The sequence below is a fragment of the Hibiscus syriacus genome, unplaced genomic scaffold (genome assembly GCF_006381635.1).
Source record: "Hibiscus syriacus cultivar Baekdansim isolate YM2019G1 unplaced genomic scaffold, ASM638163v2 tig00004072_pilon, whole genome shotgun sequence".
Lineage (NCBI taxonomy): Eukaryota > Viridiplantae > Streptophyta > Magnoliopsida > Malvales > Malvaceae > Hibiscus > Hibiscus syriacus.
In genome coordinates this window covers 708,708-729,978 of record NW_024061998.1, presented here as the reverse complement: position 1 = coordinate 729,978, position 21,271 = coordinate 708,708, and the positions used below count along the sequence as shown (strand labels likewise).

The window sequence follows — 21,271 nt, the reverse complement described above, 5'->3', positions numbered from 1 at the left end:
AGCACATGAACAAGATGAAAGTCTCAATTTGACTTTACAAAGAATAATACCTGACTATTTATTTTTAGTTGATATTGGATATGTACATTGTAGTCGTAGGACCCTTGATGTATTTAGTCTGCGACTCTTATAAACCTTAATTATTTTATAGTTGGCTTAAAAACAAAAGAGACTCCAAATTTTTGTGTATGTCCTTTTTATGTTTTGGTTTTATTTGAGAATTATTATTTGACGTCAAATTGGTTGAAAGTAAAATATATATATATATCATTTTTGAATTATTCGTCGCTTCGAGAACTTAATACGACACTTTTAATATTTTAAGATCTTTAGGTCGAGATTAGAATGTTATATTAATGATAATAAAATTTAGATTTAATCGATTTTATATCAACCCAGTCAGTTTTGTAAGGTGTCCAGAGTTATATGCCCATAAAATTGAAAGTGTACTTTTCGTTGGATGAGATTATGATGTTGTTCTTCTCTCATCGATTTAATAAATGTGTTTACTTGAGTAGCTAAGCGAATAAATAAGAAATCCCCACAAGCCTTTTAAATTTTTTTAATAGTTTAGAATGATTATAAGATAATATTTATTCAAAATCATTTTTAGTTATTGACAAAACACAACATCTTACGGACGTAACTGTTTGAATCTGAGACCTCGAGAGAACAATATTTTTTTTTACCACGGAGATCACCTAATGAATTCTAATTTTTTAGAATTTTGAATACGAGAATTTGTATTATCGGTGAAAAATGTTTACTAAAATGTGAAGTATACAAATCAAGAGTTCTTAGGATCGATCTACCCATCATCATGTATGAGCAAATCAAGGAAAGATTTTGTATACGATTATTATGATGAATGAAATAGTATTGTCAAAGACGAGTAAGCATATTGGATTGAGAGTATCATAAGAGGTAGGTTGAGAGTCTATGTATTATGAGCCAAAATTAACAACCATACCCATAGCTTGGTGTGAGTATGATAAATTATGGTTGTACTATATGAGTTGTTCTAGGAAATCATAGCACTTGAAGATATTACAAAGTCGGGAAGAATTACGATAGACGATATCAAAATCACATTATGAACCAAGGATAGAATCAATGATCTACAAAAAAAAATAAGTATTGGATTCTATGATGTAGTAGATGGTTTGGGCCAACCCAATCAAAAGAGATTACAAAAACCTTCTGCATAACAACGCCCCTAGATGGAAACCCAGTTTACACAACCAAAAAAGTGTCAAGAAAACTTGAAAGATTTGAAATCTATTTCGTATGATTCACCTATTGGTTGGGGTGTTCAAAACCGGGTACTCGATTTTTCGGGTACTCGAAATATAGGGTATCTAGAATTTTCGGGTATCAAAATATTGGTCCGTGTCCCGGCCTATTATATCTGAATACCCGTAAATCGGGTACCCGTATTTTCATATCACGGGTATCCGGTTCATAATTTTTTTTATTTTTGCCTTTAAATTACATTATTTTATATATATTGAAAATTCTAAAATTCTAAAATCTAAAGTTCTATAATATATAATTCATACATAAAGTTTAAGAATTCAAATTACATAATTGAAAGAAAATTTATTAAATAATAAAATAAAAATATAATTAAATTTTAAGTTTTTCAAAGTTAAAATAAATATTTTAAATAATAATCTAGAATATTAATGTGAAATAATTTGAGAAATTAAAATTTAGAATGTTATGGTAGCAAAATTTAAGAAATTAAGAATTTAGAATGTTAAATTAAAATAATTTGAAAATTATAAATAAAAAATTCATATAAAATAAAGATACAAAATATATAATAAATCGGATATCAGGTTGGCGGGTACTTGGTTAAACATCATTTTGTGACCCGAACCTGACCCGAAAACCCAAAAAATTTAGCGGGCTGGGTACTCAACCCGAAAAAACCGGATACTTTCAATATAAATATTCAATATTTTTTAATCGAGTCGCAGATCGAATCAATCAAATCAAATATTTTTGAACACCCCTTTTTATTTTGTATTTAGCTCGGGGTTTGAAAGGGAACCAAATCATATTTAGTGACGACCTTAAATGGCCTATGATGTAATCCAATCCAAGAAGGTAAACAGCCACAACGAACCAACAAATTCCAAACACATCAGGAATGCCACACTAAAACAGCTACCAACGCCCAACACTTATAAGGATTGACAACAATAAACACCAGACAACTAAGCATGAAATCTTGTCAACTGATTGTAAAGAACTATAAAACACCCTAAAACAACCAAGCAGAATAACATAGAAATCACTTCCACCATGCTTTAACTAATTCTTGTCGGAGCATCCCTTTGTTTAGCTAGCTGGTCAGCCATTCAAATTCCATTTTATATATTGAGAAAAATATTTTAGACTATATTGATATAAATACTATTACTAGTGATTTTATATATATTTTTTACCCGGTAATAATTTTATTAATAATGGATAAACTTAAACTATGTATCTCATTAAAAACCTCCTTAAATCTAAATGGAGTAAAAGAGTTCACATAGCAATGTGAACAAGCAACAACGCGGAAAAAAAAAAAAAAATCGAACAACAAACACAAAAGCGAACTCTAATGAACTGAAAGAAACAACCTACTAAAGAGCTACCAAAACCTACGGACCAAAACGACATCAGAAGCAAGATAACAACTAGATTCAAGACGGTGACTACTTTTCAGTAGGTTGAGCTGTTCACAATCAAATCGAGTACTTCGCTAAACAACCAAAACTGCACTTAGTCAACAAACACACAGCCGAACCCATTCTACAACAACAGCAAAGTCCGACTTATTTAGAATCAACAACAATGCTGAACTAACTGCTGAAACGACAAGAACCAAATCCAGAAGCAGCAATCAGTCGAAATCAAAGGCTCCCTAAAAACACCTTATCTCGCAAACACCAAAGATGTAAAAGTACAAATTTGATACATGCGTATCACAAGGCTCACATCAAAGGAAGAAGTAATAACTCTTCCAAATGATCCACTAGTCCAAGCATTGGAAACGAAGACCAGAACAATAGCAGACTTGCGACGACTTTTTGAATGAGATTCTGATCTTATTTGGTCAACATGTCTTATGGATATACAACTTTCTGTCTCTTATCTTTCAACCGGTTCTTGAATCGCATCAATCCGATATCGGGAACTCAAGATACGTTCATTTTAGCGAAGACAACTCATGCAGAAATTCCTATACGAGACTAATGTGTAATTTTGTAAATATTACGAATTTTCAATATTTATATTGATTATTTGTAATATAATTTAATATAGGATGATGCATTATAGTTTTGGATTAGATTTATTATTTTATTAGAAATTAAGGTTAAGTTAAAATATTATTTTTTTTATTATTATTTTATTAGGAATTAAAGTTAAGACATGTTTAGTTTGTTATTATTTTATTTATTAGTTATTTAGAACCTTTAGAATTCATCCCCTATATAAAGGAGGCTTCATTCAACTTTGTAAAAAAGATTTCTTTGATTAATAATACAACGAGAGTTCGTTTTTGCAAGTGTTGATTGTCTTGTGTCTTCGAAGCTTCTTCTTCTGGAGTTCTTTCAAGTTCTTGCGAGAGAGGTTAATCTTCACACTCCAATTTGTATCTTCATCGCGATTATGAGGGTTGGTTAGAGCCATATTATTGAGTTTGCATTTTCATTGCGATTAGGAGGGTTCGATAGGACACTTAGGGCCATATTATCGAGTTTGCCTTTCCATTGTGACTAGGAGGGTTCGATAGGACACTTATCCATCTATTTTTCACAAATCCATCCTCACCATCATCATCTTTATCGTTCACCTTCATAAGGGAGCCACCTTCTACTATTTATCCCCTTTGTTCGTCATTGAGCATAGAGCTTTCTAGGTTTGATTCTTCAACAAGAGCAACGTTCATTAATCCGCCACTGCTTCCCCTATCAATTGGTATCAGATTTGGGTTGATTCTTGGAAAGAATCAAGCAATCTTGTTTGTTCTTGCACACAAAACCGCCAAGGTACCCTAACGGAGCTAGTTCATAGAATATTAATCATTTCAGGTTCTTTTTGTTTAAATTTAATTTAGCTTCAAATCATTCTTGTTAGTTAGTTTTTTTTTTAAAAAGGCCGAAAAATCAAAAAGCCAAAAAAAAGTCACAAAAATTGAAAACTTGTAAACGAAGGAATTTAGGGCTGATTTTATCCAGATCTCATATTTATCCTAAGAGTAATATCCAGCCCAAAATTTACTCCAATCAAAGTTCATTAGAGCCTTCAAATACATCATTCAAGTTTCATCGGCAGATTCGATATAGAATCTTGTCGAATTTCTTGAAAATTTTACAGGAGGAATTTAGTGGTGAAAATTTCCATATTGAAACTAAATATATTTAATATCATTCACACACAAAATAACAAATTTTGGAGATCAATAACATCTTCGAACAAAGAGATCACGAAAAATTGTATGATTGAGGACTCACCGTTAAACAGAGTCTATTGGATACTAATGAAGGTATTTGGTTCTAAAAATTTGCATGTAGTTTCTAAACACATTGAACGACATTCAAGAATTTTTCCATAATTTTTGAACTTCTTTAAACCCCTCAAAAACGTTTCTCAAGTTGACCCATATTTTCAAGGTTTTTGGTTTGGTTCTTTTTTTCTTTGACTCTTAGTGCTTTAGGTTCTTTTATTTTTCCTTTTTATTGTTCTTTTACATTATCTTCCTTGTGTTAGTAGGACTAAAGAGTTTGCATACTTCTTACTTCTTTGCATTCTCATTCTCTTGGAGTCTAAGCCTTGTTTGGTCTCTTAGAGCTTTTAGGTTTTCTTATCGCCTTTGCTAGTAATCAAACTCCGATACGAACTGTGGAAGACTACTTGGCAAAGTGAGTTTTAAAGAGTACAAGATCAGTTTACTTTCCTCTTTTTGTGTTACTTTCTTGGAGTGACTTGTAAGGTTTCTTGCTTTGTTGAATTTTCTTTCTTTTATTTTTATTTTACTTTAAATTTTCTTTTGAGTGTTATGATTTCAAGATGGGTGACAATAACAACGAGACACTTACGGTTATCTTAGCCGCACTTGAACGACTCACAATAACAAAAGCTAAAGTCCGCACCATCAAACTTCTCAATTTTCACATTCCCTTCGTCTGCAGCCATCGCTCCCACTCGAATCTGGCTTTGTTTGGATCATTTCTGGCAATTATTGCGAACCACCGTATATTAGAACACCTCCGTCGATAAATTCGTATCGCCGACAAAATTTTACTATTCATGAAATTCACTATTCACGTGAATAGTAATAAATAGTAACCTCGCAAAAAATTGACAAAATTCATAACCAAAAGCTCTGATACCACGAGAACGAGTAATTTCCCTATAACCAGATTAGTGAGAATGTAAAATAAAAACGGAAAAATAATACCCGAAATTGATAACGGAGTTTAATCAATTGTGCTTACGTCTCCGGACTGCTACAGATCTTTTACTAAAAGAGAAAATTTACAAGTGTTTACAAAACACTCATTACTCACAAGAAACTCTCTAGTATTGGGAGAAAGAAATGATTTGAGATTTTGGGATGATTTTGAAGCTAAATGAACTAGGATATTTATAGTTGAAACTTAGGGACTAATATTTGAAAATACCTTAAAATACAATGATTAAAGTGTGATTAACCCATTTTAAAAAATCAATAAAATTTATTGCACCTTGACTTCTTGCACATTTGGTGCCTACCTTTTGAAATCTTGCACTTTCCAATTTCGGTGGAAATCAATTTCCAACACACTGCTCATTTCCTTCAATTTCAAAGTGCGATGAAAACTTCTCCCATAAACCAACTGATTACAATTGCTCTATGCACCGATAAAATTTGACGCCACACAAGCCTCTGAAAAACAATGAGCTTACAAATTGACACTTGAGAAAATTGAATCGACCACCTTCCCTATCCCTCAAATCAGAAAATCTTTACGGCTAAAGAAACAATCATCAATCTGATTCTTACTCTAATCCCACCCCCACCCCCACCCCTACCCCCACCCCTACCCCGTTAATTATCCATGAAGAAATTCTCATAACCTACCTCAGCCTCAACGCTGCAAAATTGTGTCTATTGTTCTCCTTTAAAAAGCCAAGGACTCTCCAACCGAAACTTCCAACAAAGCTAACCCTCGTACCGCTTCCTCTTCTGAACCTAGAAATTGTATTCCCAAACATTTGCCTAATTCCAGCGTTTTTTATTCCCCTAACAATATCGACCTTCTGGCTAGAATATCAGAGTCTGATATGGACCTACCTTCCAATTCGGAAATTTCCTTCTCAATGCCTAATTACAGTGATTTTATATTTAGAAATGTTCATAAAAATTATTTGTGTGAGTGAAAAACGATTGTAGCGAAAACAAACGAAGGCATCAAAGAACAAAGAAGAAGTCGAGAGCCAATGCATGATCCACATTGCCGTTGAACGCAACCATAAACGTTAAATGCACGGTTATCTAAATTCCCTCTGCTCTCTTATGCAGAATCCATATTATATCCAAAGTGTATCTTATTCTAACCTTGAACTAAATTATAGGGGTTCAGTTGGCTTCGTTAAGGAGCGTGAGCAACTTTTTCAATCCCTGGAAGCAACAATATTAGTGATAATTCCATGTCAAAGTCCGCCATTGAATATGAAGATGGAAACCGTGGAGATGAAATAAAAGCAGAAAGCAAATCAGGTGCAGCTGAAGTTGAGGTTAATGTAGTACACAATCACGTCAACTTAAAGATTCAGTGTCCAACACGCTGGTCAGTTGGTGCCAGCAATTGTCACCCTGGAACGTCTTAGATTAAAAGTTTTGGACCTCAACATTGCCACTTCCCAAGCATCTTTTCTTTACTCAAGGTATTGTTCATTTTCTAAAAAAATGTTTTGCTTTTGCTCAAACCCTAGTTTCAAAATTTCTCAACATTTGTCTTGTTTTCTTTCTGGGTTGTTTTGTTATTTTCTGGGGTTGTGTTGGAAATGTCAATGGCAGATGGACGACGACTCTGAGCTAAGATCAGCGGATGAGATTGCACCAACAATTCATCAAATATTAAGTTAATTCAAAGCTACAATGTTAGAATAAATATTGTGTTAAAAGGATAAAAAAGAATTCTTATATATTAATTTACCCTTATATAAATGAATTCTTACCTATTACAAATTTTAAAAAAAATGAATTAAATTAGGTGACCAAAACAAAACAAAATTTTAAGTTTAGCGATGATTTTTTAAAAAATAACTAGTTGGTGATCAAAATAAAACCACTTAAATATTTGAGTGACTAAATATGTAATTTACCCTCATTGTTTTTAATAGAGTTAACGATTTGAGATAAAAGAGATAACGATTTAAACTTCTGAGTACAAAATGTCCAAAAATACTTTAAGAGCAACTCAGTACAAATGATAAATTTTGGGAGAAATGATGTATTTAAACCTAAATAAAAACAAAACATAAAAATTTTAAAAGTATTTATACAAAAACCAAAACTCCGAATATGATAAAATATAATTCAAAATAGCAATAGAGTTTATAGACTAAACTACTAACAAGTCTTATGAATATATATATGACCACTGCTGTTAATCAGAAGTAATACTTTAAAAAATGATGTTCGAATTCCTTTATTGACAGTGCTCCTCTAAATGATCACAATCTACAAACCTGCGGATAGAAATATTAGACTAAGTTTTGCAAGTCCAACAATAGAACACAACATCATTGTACCACAAATCAGGAATATCATAATATCAAAATCAAACGCATCACGCATTCCATATTCTTAGAAGTACAATAGCTCAAAATCGAATAACTATGTATTAAATGCAAGTGCGTACAAAAGCCCCAAAATCAGTCGTGCTAGTACATAATGCAGCTGTTATACTCCACCTCTAAGGCATACCAATTATACTAGACAATCTCAATGTACATACAATGGACACTTTTATCAAAATCATATATCATTCAATTAATAGAAGTATCCATATTTACTCATATATCAAATATCATACAACAGTGCATTGGACAGTTCATACTCGAAATTATTCAAATATCAATTAGCAAAACAGTATGAAAATATATAAAAATATATATTATAATCGATAATTATATCAAAATATCATAATACAATTTAAATATTTTTCTTTCCAAATCATTCGTGGTTGGCTTATCGCAAGTCTTCCTCATATGATATATATATAATATTAGTAAGAATGCATTCACCTATATACTTAGTTTTCAAACTTTATTTAACGATATAACTCTCACTTTTGCATTTTTTCCCTTAGCTTTTAGCTTGCTTTGTTCTCAATTTCAATCAAGATCGACCATCATTTACGAAACATATACATTTCAAAGTACATGTTAGTATCTTACTAACATAGGCGCATATTAGCATAAAATTTTTAAAAATTCTTTCAATACTTATTCGATACTAATTCTATTTCACACGATCAATGCCAACCTTTACACTTCAAAATACAACTTCAAGTCTTTCAATATTCAATTCAACCAATAGTTTGAATAACATTTCCAATTTCACAACTCAACCATTAAAATAATTTTTTTTAGAATTTGTCTCAACATTTCCATAATATTCAAAATGATCTCTTGCCATGTAACTTCAAATTCAAACTTCTAATAACATATTTAAACATGCCAATAATCCATTGAAACATTGCAGATCAACTCCTAAACATTTTCCACTTTAAACCCATATTTTTTTATATTATGTGTGGTCTCCTAACCTTTATAAACTTTCAAATTGGTCCAAATAATATTTTAAAGCTTGTAAAATCATTCATTCACCATTTCTAACGTTAGGAAATTTGAAGTATGAACATGAAAATGATGTACATCAATTTAAAATTTGCATTAGAAGAATCTATTGGATTTTTTTTTGAGACCTTAGGTATTTAGGGCATTAGGATTGAGTATATTCATTATTTTTAAACTTTGATATCAAGATTGGTGAATCTAATAAGAAGAAAGTGTTGTTGCTTGTGCATCGCTCTTTGGTATAACTGTTGTTGCTTGTGCACCATTGATTATTCAAGGGACCGAGCTTGACTCTCAGGAGTGTAAAACATTATTAATAAGGAGATTCATTTATTTGGTATGTATGTCAAATTTATTATGTTTCAAAGTTGAACAAAAAATGACAATAAATCATTAATGATGAACACTAATTGAACTTGATATTCGTGTATTAAAGCATATACATTATGTCACTTGGAAAGCATGACACATGCCATAAGTATGTTCATCTATGATTTATTCCTAAGTTTTCGACAAGTGCACATTACTTTTTCACTATGTCATTGTCAGTATGAAACATGTAAAAGGAAAAACAATTTGTAGGTTGCATTTGGGATGCTTCTACTTGGCCTTTTCTTTGTAAATATTTTTTATAACTTTAGGGATTCACTCAACTTATTTACGCTCCATTTTTAATTATACTTTTCAAAGAAATAAGCATTTAGAAACTTGTGATGAGTCCTTGATTGATCCTTGGCAAGGTAATTGTTGAAATACATAATAAGCCTTGGTTTGAAATCAGATTAGTGGCAATGTGTGCACATATTGGGAACTATACTTTTATTTTGGTTTGTTTTTATACTTTGGATTCTTAATAAGGATTTTAATAAGGTTTTTGGATGGTGTTTTACTGTGAGGGTGCATGTTTGATTTCAAGTATGCGTTATTGGATGATAGTTTTATCTAACTTTTGTTAGTATGCATGTATATGAAAAATTCTATAAAATTGGATCAAATATACTAAAACTAGTTATATGTTGATAATATGACTTTGGAAAGATACAATCATGTATGAAATTGACCTTATTTGACTTATATTGCCTAAATAGACTTCAATAGTAGACATTATAGACATAATTGAACCTTTGATTAATTAAGCATGGTCAAGTGTGAATTGGTTGTTGTAAATCATGATTACATTGTGTTTTCACTCGATTTGACGTTGCAAGCATATTGATCATGCATGCTCATTAACTTCATAGACAATTAAGAGTTGGTTTGCTGGCTCGAATATACATGTCCTATATGAATTTTGAGGTTTTCTAGGCAAAGGTTTGATCTATTTGTGTATAGGATCGGTTATTAGAATAAAAAGGATCGATCTTTTTGTTCGATGTAGCAATAGTGAGAGACCGATAAATGTAGTGAAATCTAGGGAAAATTCAAGGGTGAACACGAAAAGTTTGTTTATAGGGAAATTAAAGGGTCGCCTAGGGTTTGTCTATAAGGAAAATTTGAGGGCCGTTTAGGGTTTCTAAACACTACCCAACTCCCTAAAAATATATTTATAATTTTCATGAAAAAAAGTTTAAAAATAAACATGAACACTACATAATCATAAAAATGTAGACGTCAAAAGAAATCAAAGTATGTTTTTCACAAACATTTAATACTGAAAGAGTCGCATTGATATTTAAATCAATGTTATGTATTACTAATGAAAGAAATGGGTGTGTGACGGTCTTTGACGATTCATCTTTTTTGGCTTTGACGGAAAATCACATTCGATTGTCGATGATAAACAATAAAAAGGTCGAAATAGATTTTTTTTCAACCTTGTATGAGGACTTATATACATGCTCTTAGTGCAAGTATAAGGTTTAGGTGATGATGGTTATTTTTATGTTTGTAGGCTAAATAGATTAACAAATTAGATAGTATATTTAGTTGATTGTGTGAGCTGGTCAATGATCATGTCAATAGTATGTAGATTGTCGGAAGATACAAAATTATATATAGAATTTATAGAACTCGGGAGATTTTGAGGTTCCATAGGAGGAGGAGATTTAAAGGAGATTTAACACTTGTTCTTCGACGTGAGGGGATATTATAAAGTAGCTTGAATAAAGACTTGCAGAAGAAAGAATTTAGTGCATTAAATAACTCGTTTCTCAAACACCGAAGTTATGATTGACTTTGACCGGTTGGAAGCTTGTACGCGTCTCGCTCTATCATTGGCGTAGAATGGAGACATGGATTGTGATCGTTGTGAAAAGTTGCTTCCTTCTGCTATTTAAGGGGAAAGTTGGGGGATAATCACAAATTTCCTTTCATTTTCCAATTCTAGAAAAGTTTCTAAAAAAACACTTTTAAGATTTTTTTTTCTTTGAAATTTCTTCTCTACTCTTCTTGATACAACGAAGAAGGGAGTTGCGGCGGGAGTAAGAAATCTACAAAAGAAAGTAGCAAATCAGTTGCTTATGGTGGTTGGTGGCTCTATCAAGTGTAAACCCGACCAGAATGAGGGGAGGAAGTTAATCTTGTGTTATGGTTTGTTGTGGATGAACTATGAGTTCGAGTTCACAATCCCAATGGGAACTCGCTGTCGGATTAACTATGATGAGCGAGAAGATGGGGGTCGAGGGAGGTTCTAACTACCTTTCTTTGCATTGGAGGTTGGGTTCCATCTCTCGGTGCATGACTTTGTTAAGGAGGTGTTGATCACCTATGAAGTGGTTCCGGGTCAACTAATCGGAGTTTTCTGGTGGATAATCATTGGGTATTTGATCATGTGTCGGCGGAGAAAGTGGGAACCGTCTGTAGGTGTGTTGCAGAGCCTCTTTATCTTGAGTGAGGTGGCTCAGAAACTTTCCCAGGTCTTGTAAACTTCAATACAGAAGCATGCCAAATGGTTGAGATGAGAGTCCCTCGTAAGGTGGAGCAACAAGAAAAAATTTGGATTGGATCGCTAGAAATAAACAAAGGTGACCCGATTTTCTTTCCATGGCCCCGTCAATATAGCACTTCGCGATTTGCCGCATGAAAGGGTGTAGGTGTGTAGTTGACGAAAGGCATAATATCACATGTTTACCCTAAACTTTAGTCCAGTCATGCATGAATGCATATGCGTCAACATGGCTTTCAATTGGTAAAAAAAGACACCAAAGTCAATGCATGAATGAGTGAAGAACATGTATATTTGTGAAATCACAAACCTTGCAAAGGTTGACAGCTCTATCTCATTCAAAACTGGTTTAAGCTTAACAGAGAAAATGAATCAAAATGACAAACAAACACTATTGTTTATTAATTGGCTCTAGGGGAAGTACTTAAAAAAACCTCACTTGGTGTGCATTTACTTTTTACATGGTCAGATCCTTAATTAAGTGCTCACCCCCGTTCGGCCTTGGTGTGGGTAATTTTCTTTTTATCCTTTTTTCTTGTGGTGGGTAAATATTGAGGTTATGAAAGTGAAAGGTGTGTGCTAATTTCCTTGGGGGCTTTGCAATGGCTCGTTGTTATTGTCCTCCTCCTCCTCCTCTTCAATTGCAGTTCTTTGGCTCAGTCTTAACTGAAGATCCGGCAACCACTCGCTGTATTTATGCTTTTTATCTTGCTTCAACTACATTTCAAACAATGAAAACAAAGGAATTATTTCAAAAGCAACATTTACCATGCATTTGATAAAAGGTTTTATATTTGATAAGCTTACGATGAATAAATTTACATGTCCTTACTGAATTAGGTCATGCCATATTTTTTAAAAATAATTTTTATAATATCACATTCTTAAAAATAAATATTTTATTATTTTTCTTTAAATATTTAAATATCACATTGTTAAAAATAACAATTGCATCAGAGAAAATGAGAGATCAATATTTTTCCATTTCTAAATTAAAAAGGATCTAAATAGCAATTACACTCAAAACATATTTTTGGGAGGGGTCATGATTAGAGTCGAGCTCGAGTATTGCTAAGTTTGACTCGACTCAAAAAAGTTTAAAATTGAGTTTGACTCAAAAATTCACAAGCTTAAAATAGTCAAACTCAACTCAAACTCAAAATAAAAAAAAGTTTGAAGTTTGACTCAGCTTGAAAAAAATTGAATTCGAAACATTCTCAGACATAACTTATTCAAGCTCGAACTCGATATTAAACTAGAACTTGAATCTTAAGTACATAAAATCTTATATTACATTTAAAAAGCATTTGATTTAAAAAAAAATTAATATATTATTTATTGAGTTACTAACAAACATTTCAATTCGAATATTAAATAATTTATTTAGACTTATTAAAAATTCAAATAAAATTTAAATTTGAGTTAATATTATTCAATTTAAGTATTATTTAAAATTTAACAAAATCATATTCAAACAATTCATTATCAATCCCATATCATTTATATCAGCTCTTGTCAGGCCCTTCCCACCGTACATATGGTTCAATCTCTATTAATGAATTGAACCATGTCACCTAACTTCGCTGACCATGTGTACATCTATACGCTATGCATGTACATGGGTCAAATCGTAAAGAGAGTTTCAGAGGCCCTGGTCTGTCAAAACTTGGTAGGTTAAAACTTGTATCTCTTAAAATTTTAATTGACCTTTCAGAAAAAAACTTAAAATTTTTATTGTATTTTAAATATTCTTAATTAAGTCTCTTCTTGAAATTTTTAAAAAATTTCACTAAGCCTAATTTTTTTATATTATGTACTTATACTTTAATTTTTAAGAAAATAATAAATTAAATCCTATTATATGTATATGAAACTGCTACTTAAATAAATTTTAATTTAAAGGTTCAAAAATGTTATCCCGCATATTCATCAAGTAGCATCGGTGTTAAAAAGTGTTATTATTTTTAAAGGTCTTGATTTCAAATAGTTATATTGTGAGTGTTTGTGTGCGTTGTCAACTCAATCGTTAAAAAAAATCAGAATAGATACTACTCAAATACTACCCGTAATAAGGAAAGAGTGTTATCCTGCCATTGAAATAAACTAGCATCTACAAGACCATAAGAAGGTCTGAGATGACGTCACGTAAGGGAAGACGCATATCGTCATCTGCGTCTTAGCTGAACCTCTGACATATAAGGAAGACGTAGATCATGAAATGTGCCTTTCATATAGGTCCACATCATTTCTAAATGCATTTTAAAAAATCTGTTTTAAAAAATTAAAAAAGTAAAACTATAAGGACTAATATCATATTTAATACATATTAGTTCAATGAGTTGAAGAGTTTAATGGTGTTAGCTTATATAAGAATATTAAAGTGTTTAGGTTATGTTTTTTGACAATGTGGAATAAAAGTTAAAATGTATATTTTTTGACAACGTGTTTAGTTTATGTTTCCATGAGTTGTCTCCGATCGTTTTCATTATATTTTTATTTCAATTATATACATATAAATATAATAAGTTGATAAATTATTATTTATTTAATTTTTAAGTTACCTTATATCAACCCAAAAAATAAAAGTGAAAAAATAATTTATTAATTACTTAGTATTAGATCATGTTACTACTGTGTATTAAATTGTTAAGAAATACACCTTTTACCTTTTATCTCACATTGTCAAGAAACATAACCTAAACCTTAAACTCATAAACTAATATATATTAAATTACGATGTTAGTCCCTATAGTTTTATTTTTTTAATTTTTAAAGTATTTTTTTAAATACTTTTAGGGATGATATGAACATATGAAAGGTGTACTTCATGATCTGTGCCTTTAGTATGTGTTAGAGGTTCAACTAAGGCACGGATGATGATCCACGCCTTCTTTTATGTGGCGTCAGCCCGGACAAAACCTCGCGAAGACGCGGATCACCAAAAATTGTCTAAATCGGTAATATTAGGAGAAAGGGTGATTGACAGGCATTTTTTTGTAAAGTCGCCTATAAGCATCCTACAGTCGAAGTCCAGCGAGAGTTGTTACCTGGAGCAAAAACGGGGCCTCAAACTCTTCTCTCCAGCCATCGTATTTGTCCATGGAATCGTGGTTGCCCGGAACCAATCGCGACACAATTTTCTTCTTTCCCTCGGTTGCCCATGTGGAGAAACGTCTGCCATCGAAGCCTGGTCTTGTGCAAAGAGATTGCGAGAAAATGTTAGCAAAGTTGCCCAGCTTGTTCATATTTCCATTGAAGTACTCCCATCTATCGCCCACCCTGGTATTGTGAGTGGAAAAAGTTAAGTTGAGAGGATTGTGTTGCAGTATGATTTGGATTAACCGATAAATAGATCGGAAATGAGTGGTTAAACCGAAACTTGTAGGATCATAACCTGGAGAAGGTGGGTTTGAAATGTGACGGAGGATGGTAGAGGGGAGATTCTCCGGCTAAAACGAATACACCATTCTCCATTCTGAAATGCAAATGGGGAGTTGAGGACTGCTGCAACATGCTTTTGAATTCACCCCTTCCTTGAATTGATCTACTTCTTTGGTTCAAAACTGCACAATGAATGCAAGGCATTTGTTTTTGAATATATAATACTAACTATTTGCCCTAATTTCTTTGTAACTAATTAATGAAGTACAAATTGCAGTTACTGCTTTCTTTCCTTCATAAAGTGCGAACGAGCTTAATATAATAACTACACTTTCAAGATCAACGCCTCTCAAGTCACCATAATCAACAAAAGTTAAAAATATTTTATGAAACGTACATTAACATCAATAATTACGAAATTCATTTAGAAAGTTCAAATATATTTAACAAATGTCATATTTACGAGATATGTTGACGAAATTTGTCAAAGATTAAATCTTATAAGTTTTCATAACTTTTTCAATAACTTCAACTCATGTTGATGATTTTACGTCATTAACTGGATAACATACAACACTTGTTGTAGCTATGAGATATGTTAAAGGGGTTATAAAAATTTTGATTTTTTTTTTAAATATTATCATATATACTAAAAGAAAAATGAGTTCTTTCAAATTTGTACAATTTTTCAGTAGTTACAACTAATGTTGATATTTTTATATTATTTATTGGATGACATACAATGTTTTTTATAGTTTTGCTAAATTTTAATGAGCTCAATCAGAAGTTACAACATTTATCGTGGTTATAAGAAAAGGTTGTGAAAGTTCGAGAGATTTCATATTTAACAAACTCCGAGACATTTTCTGGTAATTACAACTAATGTTAGAACTTTTACATCAGTTGTTAGACATTTAATATTTTTGAAGCTAAAAAAAATATTAACAAAGTCACTAAAATTAACTCCGATTCTGACTTACGTGCAAGGTGACAGAGACAAAGGAAGGAAGCCAGAGAAATGCTTCAGGTGGGGAAAGAATTGGGCATAACTTTTAAAGGTTCAAAAGAAGATTTGATTCAGGAGATTGTAGCAGCGGAAGAATTAGAAGGTGAGTCAAATTCCCTTTCTATTGAATTTTAGTAGAGTTCAGCGGAAGTAGGTTTGGAGATAAGGATCTTATCTTGGAATATACGAGGGATGGGTTCAATTGTTAAAATTTCAGAATTGAGGAGGTTAGTTAGGTTGCATAAGTGAGATTGTGTTGATTCAAGAAACTAAAAAAGAGATTTTTGATGAGTCGGATATAGCACGGTTTTGGTGTGATGATGATTTTGATTTCAAATTTTCGAAAGCGGTGGGTAATGTTGGGGGTTTGTTGTCTGTGTGGGATAAGAGTCGTTTTCATATTGTAGATAGTATAATAAAGGACATATTTATTCTATTAATAGGGAGGTATGCTTCAGAGGTTTTGATTTGTTCAATGTTGAATGTTTACGCTCCCTGTGCTACTTCTGATCAAGGTACACTCTGGAATGAGATTATAGTAGAAAGAGGGAAGTTCAGCTACAAATGGTTCATGGCTGGTGATTTTTACGCCATACGAATCACAGTGAGAGTAGTGGATGCTCTTATAGACAAGCTGAGATTGCAGCTTTCATCAAGTTCATTGAAGAGTGTAATCTGTTTGATATGCCTTTAGCGGGGAGGAAATTTACATGGCTCGGACCGGAAAATCGAAGAAGCCGCCTAGATAGAATTTTTGTTGAGGAAGAATGGTTTTAGGGAAATAGTGACAGAATTATATGGGGGCTACCGAGATCAGTTTATGATCATATACCGATTCTGTTGGGTAAGGTGATAATTGATTGGGGACCAAGACCTTTCAAGTTTATTAACAGTTGGTTAAAAAAGGATAGTTGCTTGAAGGTGATACAGGAGACTTTACAACTGGATTACTCTTGTGAGGAAGATTTAAGTGTGAAGTTAAAAAGGGTGAAAGGAGCATTGCAAAAATGGAATAAGGATTGCTTTTGGAATGTCGATAATGAAGTTAAAAAATTAGAGCAGAGGATTAATGACTTAGACAAAAAAAAGAGATTTCTCTATCCTGGACGTTTGGTGAAAGGGAGGAGGTAGTTTGCTGCACAAGGAAATCGTGCGATTGTTTGAGACAAAAGGAGGACATTTGGCGTCAAAAATCAAGAATGAATTGGCTGAAACTTGGAGATGAAAATACTTCATTTTTTCATAGAATAGTGAAGATTCGAAGCAAAAAATGAATTGACAACCGTGGGATATGTAGTAGCGATGTTCTTTGGACCGGTTGCAGAGGTTAATTCTGACTTTGCAGAATTGACAGCAATAAAAAATGCTTTGGTGTTGTTTAGCGAATCCACATGGTGCGGCAAGGTTGAACTGATTGTGGAATCGGATTCTACAGTAGTGTTGAATTGGGTTCAAAATTGTTTAGTTCGACTTTGGAGGTGGGGTTCTTCCTTTCAACAGATTGATGAAAATGCCTTGAAGATTAGGGAGGTTAAGTATGTTTTTACGCCAAGGTTAGTAAATGGAATGGCAGATTACTTGGCCAACTTATGTTCCAAGCATGCTGGTGAGAGGCTCGTATGGAATTGTACCTTTTTAATTCTATGTCTGGTATAAGAACTAAATCGGTTAGATTTTGGGAGATGGATTGTATTGGGGATCCCTTCCCAGTTTGATGTACGGAGACATTGAATTTAGCTGAGGTGTTTTCTTTGTTGTTTTCCCTCAAATGTGGAGTACTCTTTTCCCCAGTTAAGTTTAGGGGATTTTTAATGAGACTCATATTTTGGGGTACGATACTTTTCTTCATTCTAAGTAATAAAATAAAATTATTGCTAAGCAAAAAAAATGAAAATTTAAAAGATTTCATCGATAATTTTTTTTTTGAACAATTTTTATCTAGGGAAAGAATAAAAATTATTCATAATGAATATTGAATCCACAATTTGTGGGAGAGAAATTTTTATTCCTAATGCGTGTTGAGCTCACAACTCTTATAATTATATAATTATTGAAAAAAATAACTTTTCAAGAACTACGTTAGAATTTTCAATAATTACTATAAATATTGATGTTAGTCTAATTTTTCTCATAATCATCTAACTTTTTTTATAGTAAATTTTATTTTTACCTCACGGTAAATTCTTTACCCTAGAATGAACATTGATCAATTGAATGAAATTAATTAGATTGAATGGATGGAATCGGGTCCAACGAATACGATAGTAGGCGTCAATTTAACATAAAGTTGGTCAATCTATGGGTAAAGTGAGTTAAAGGCTAATCTACTTAACCTAGTTATAAACAGATTTTATTTTAAATATTTATTATAAAATATTCTTAAAATTTAACCTAATCACTCGATTAAACCCACCTTATACATTATTTAATAAATTTAAACGACCTATCACCCAAATTATCAATTTATAAGATTTCTAGTGGAAATGAAATAATAATTTATTTATAAGATCAAATGATTGCAATAAATCACATAAGGGAAAAGAACTTCACCTTGTCCAACTTCATCAAGTTTCTTACTTCGATACATCTGAACACAAGAATACTAAAACTTTGGTGAAATAATTAATGGATCGAAAAGCTTATAATTAACCATTTGAAATATCAAATAAAAAAATGTTGTGTTCTTTTTACCTGCAAGTGGCTTTTTACATGGGCAATACTAAGTCCCTTCACATTCATCAATTGAAGAACTAACTTTGGAGTTGCTCCTGCAACCAAAAAAAAATATAGTAAATAAACCCTAAAACCCCTCAAAATCATAAGAAATTTAATTTAGAAAAACACATATATATGATTTAAAAATTAATTACACTCTTAACTTCAACCGGTTATTTTTATTCATCTTACAATTTTAAAATTATAAAACTAAAAAGTTTTACGTGGTATGAACGGATCATTTGAACTTACTCTCTTGTCCGCCAAGCCTTTCAACGGCGTGCACGAAAGAGCGATGGAGATCCGGAGTCCATCGAAGCCGTGGCAATTTCGACCTAACATATTGCCGTACCGTTCTTCTAGCATTACCGGAACTCCCTTCTGTCCTCTTCTCGATCTCATCATCCACGCCTTCTTTGCCATTAATGTCGTAATAATAATCCTCTTCGCTGCTAGCTTCTTCATTCAAGTCAAAGGAAGAACATTTCTGAGAAGAAATGGCCATCGCAGCAGATACATTTTGAGCTTGTTGATCACTGCACTCGACCCTCTTTTCTTCATCTTCCATCTCTATTCTAAGAGAAATGAATAATATAAATATTTACTATATTAACCTATCAATTCCAACATTAATGTAAAAGTTGTAAGATGCAATAAAATTAGTTTTACGAAATAAGTTTCCCCATTAGTAAACAAACAACAATGGCTGTAAAAGAAGTTAAAACTGAAACCAAATATTAAAAGATTCGTCAGCATTTTCATCAAACATACTCCCATAAAGTACATTTTTCCAAAGAAAATTCTTACCGTAGAGATGTTTGATTTAGTTGTCTTCTGGACACTAATGTTAGTTTTACATTGCGGTTTTTGTCTTAAATTAATGAAAAGTTAAGACAATAACCCTACAAGACATTGAAATGGTTTTAAAAGCAATAATTAGGGATCCCCAACATTTGTTGTGGGTTTAAAAGGTCTCAACTGCTCCCTCCATATTCGACCCTATGAGTGTAAAAGGACATATTTTAGGTAATAGGTTTAACTGCAACCATTTTCACTTGTCAGGGAAACATTAACCATTAGCATAAACATCATCATCCACCTTTGTAAATGGAAGTAGTTTCAAATAAAAGACATGTTTTTCTTTTTTTTTCCTCTGCAAAAACTTTGGCAAATCAGAACATTCAACAAGTTCTCTCTATTGAACTCATCAAATGGTCTCAATAATAAAAGAGAATATTATTTCTCCTAAGATCCTGAGTTCGAACAGTTGAATCTATATAGTGTGCACATGTTATCAATTAATTAAAAAGGTTTTAAACATATAATACTTTATAATTACCGATTCACCCACTATTAAAAAAAACAAGTTCCCTCAGTTACAATAAAGCAAAATTAATGCATGAGAGGAAAGAAAAATGGCATACTTGCCTATTAGTCTCAAGTTGGTCTAGTGAGACAGTGAAACCAACATCCAATGTTTCCAGTCACATTAATTATACGTTGTGTAGGTAAGGAAAAATACATAGCATCAATGGAGTTTGGATCCGATCTAATACTTATCGTGTATGAATAAAATTAAAGCAAAAAGAAGAAGAAGAAGAAAACTATGTTTTTCATTTTTATATAAATATGAACTATATAGAATTCTTTATCAATGTAAAGTATAGGTTAATTTCTGAAAACCCTTTCAGTTATTTTCCAGAATACTTGTCAAAAATCACTTTTATATATCAACTTCATGATTTGCAGGGAAAGAACACAAAGCAATCAGTACATAGAAAAATAAGAAATCAATTAAAACAGAGAAATCAAGGGTTTTCTTTTCTTTTTCTTTGTACTTAAAGATACAAACCATTGACACTAGAGATTCCTGAAGCCTATATTCATCCTTCCATGCTGTTGATCATCAAAATTGCAGAGAACTATGTATACATAGAGAGAGGCTTCAACTTGGTCTTTCTTTTAAACTGATGATCAAGAGAGAGAAAGAATAAGAAAAATAGGATGGGTAAAGGTTTTTCAATGTGATCTGACGATTATATGTAATTTGTTTTTCATTGAACCTTGAAATTTAAATCCAAAAAAAAAGAGAGAGAGAGAATCATCAACGATGGTTTGGAATATTATGAGATACAGATGCACTGTTGCACAATCATGTGACCATTATTCACTCATTTTATTTCTCCATTATTTCCACGAATAATGAATTCTCTATTGACAGATGTCTTCCTCTTTAAAAAAAAATCTAAAACCCTTTTTCTCTTTATTTTGGTGAATAAATTAATTGTCTGACCTTTGCTGATAAGGGCTTAAGTTTCCTGAATGTTAAATGTTAATTCAAGTATAATGTTGATTAACATTGTGGGACAACTGTAGGTATCATTTTCTTCATCAAAACCATCAATTTCTTCCTACCTAAACAAAGACTTTTTCGTTTA

General features: G+C 32.1%; 2 protein-coding genes across 2 annotated transcripts; both read right to left on the bottom strand.

Moving 5' to 3' along the window:
* Positions 1 to 12,180: 12,180 nt before the first annotated feature.
* Positions 12,181 to 15,000, bottom strand: LOC120188878. Its single transcript, XM_039192261.1, has 2 exons — positions 14,779 to 15,000; positions 12,181 to 12,448 (listed from the first exon to the last, which is right to left on the bottom strand). Exons 1-2 carry the CDS (start codon positions 14,974 to 14,976, stop codon positions 12,311 to 12,313), a joined length of 336 nt encoding a protein of 111 aa, XP_039048192.1. The 5' UTR covers positions 14,977 to 15,000; the 3' UTR covers positions 12,181 to 12,310.
* Positions 15,001 to 15,118: 118 nt separating this feature from the next.
* On the bottom strand, positions 15,119 to 20,816 carry LOC120189870 (protein PHR1-LIKE 1-like). Its single transcript, XM_039193020.1, has 5 exons — positions 20,686 to 20,816; positions 19,086 to 19,403; positions 18,810 to 18,886; positions 18,669 to 18,705; positions 15,119 to 15,294 (listed from the first exon to the last, which is right to left on the bottom strand). Exons 2-5 carry the CDS (start codon positions 19,399 to 19,401, stop codon positions 15,119 to 15,121), a joined length of 606 nt encoding a protein of 201 aa, XP_039048951.1. The 5' UTR covers positions 19,402 to 19,403; positions 20,686 to 20,816.
* Positions 20,817 to 21,271: the final 455 nt, after the last annotated feature.

What these genes read in the sequence shown, in the direction of transcription:
- LOC120189870 (XM_039193020.1), bottom strand. Translation starts at nt 19,401, where the DNA reads ATGGAAGATGAAGAAAAGAGGGTCGAGTGCAGTGATCAACAAGCTCAA. An exon ending in AAGGCTTGGCGGACAAGAGA is followed by an intron (nt 18,887 to 19,085) that starts GTAAGTTCAAAT and finishes TTTTGGTTGCAG; the next exon opens with GAGCAACTCCAAAGTTAGTT. An exon ending in ACTTGATGAAGTTGGACAAG is followed by an intron (nt 15,295 to 18,668) that starts GTGAAGTTCTTT and finishes TTCATTGTGCAG; the next exon opens with TTTTGAACCAAAGAAGTAGA.
- LOC120188878 (XM_039192261.1), bottom strand. Translation starts at nt 14,976, where the DNA reads ATGAACAAGCTGGGCAACTTTGCTAACATTTTCTCGCAATCTCTTTGC. An exon ending in AGGCCCCGTTTTTGCTCCAG is followed by an intron (nt 12,449 to 14,778) that starts GTAACAACTCTC and finishes TTTGAAATGTAG; the next exon opens with TTGAAGCAAGATAAAAAGCA.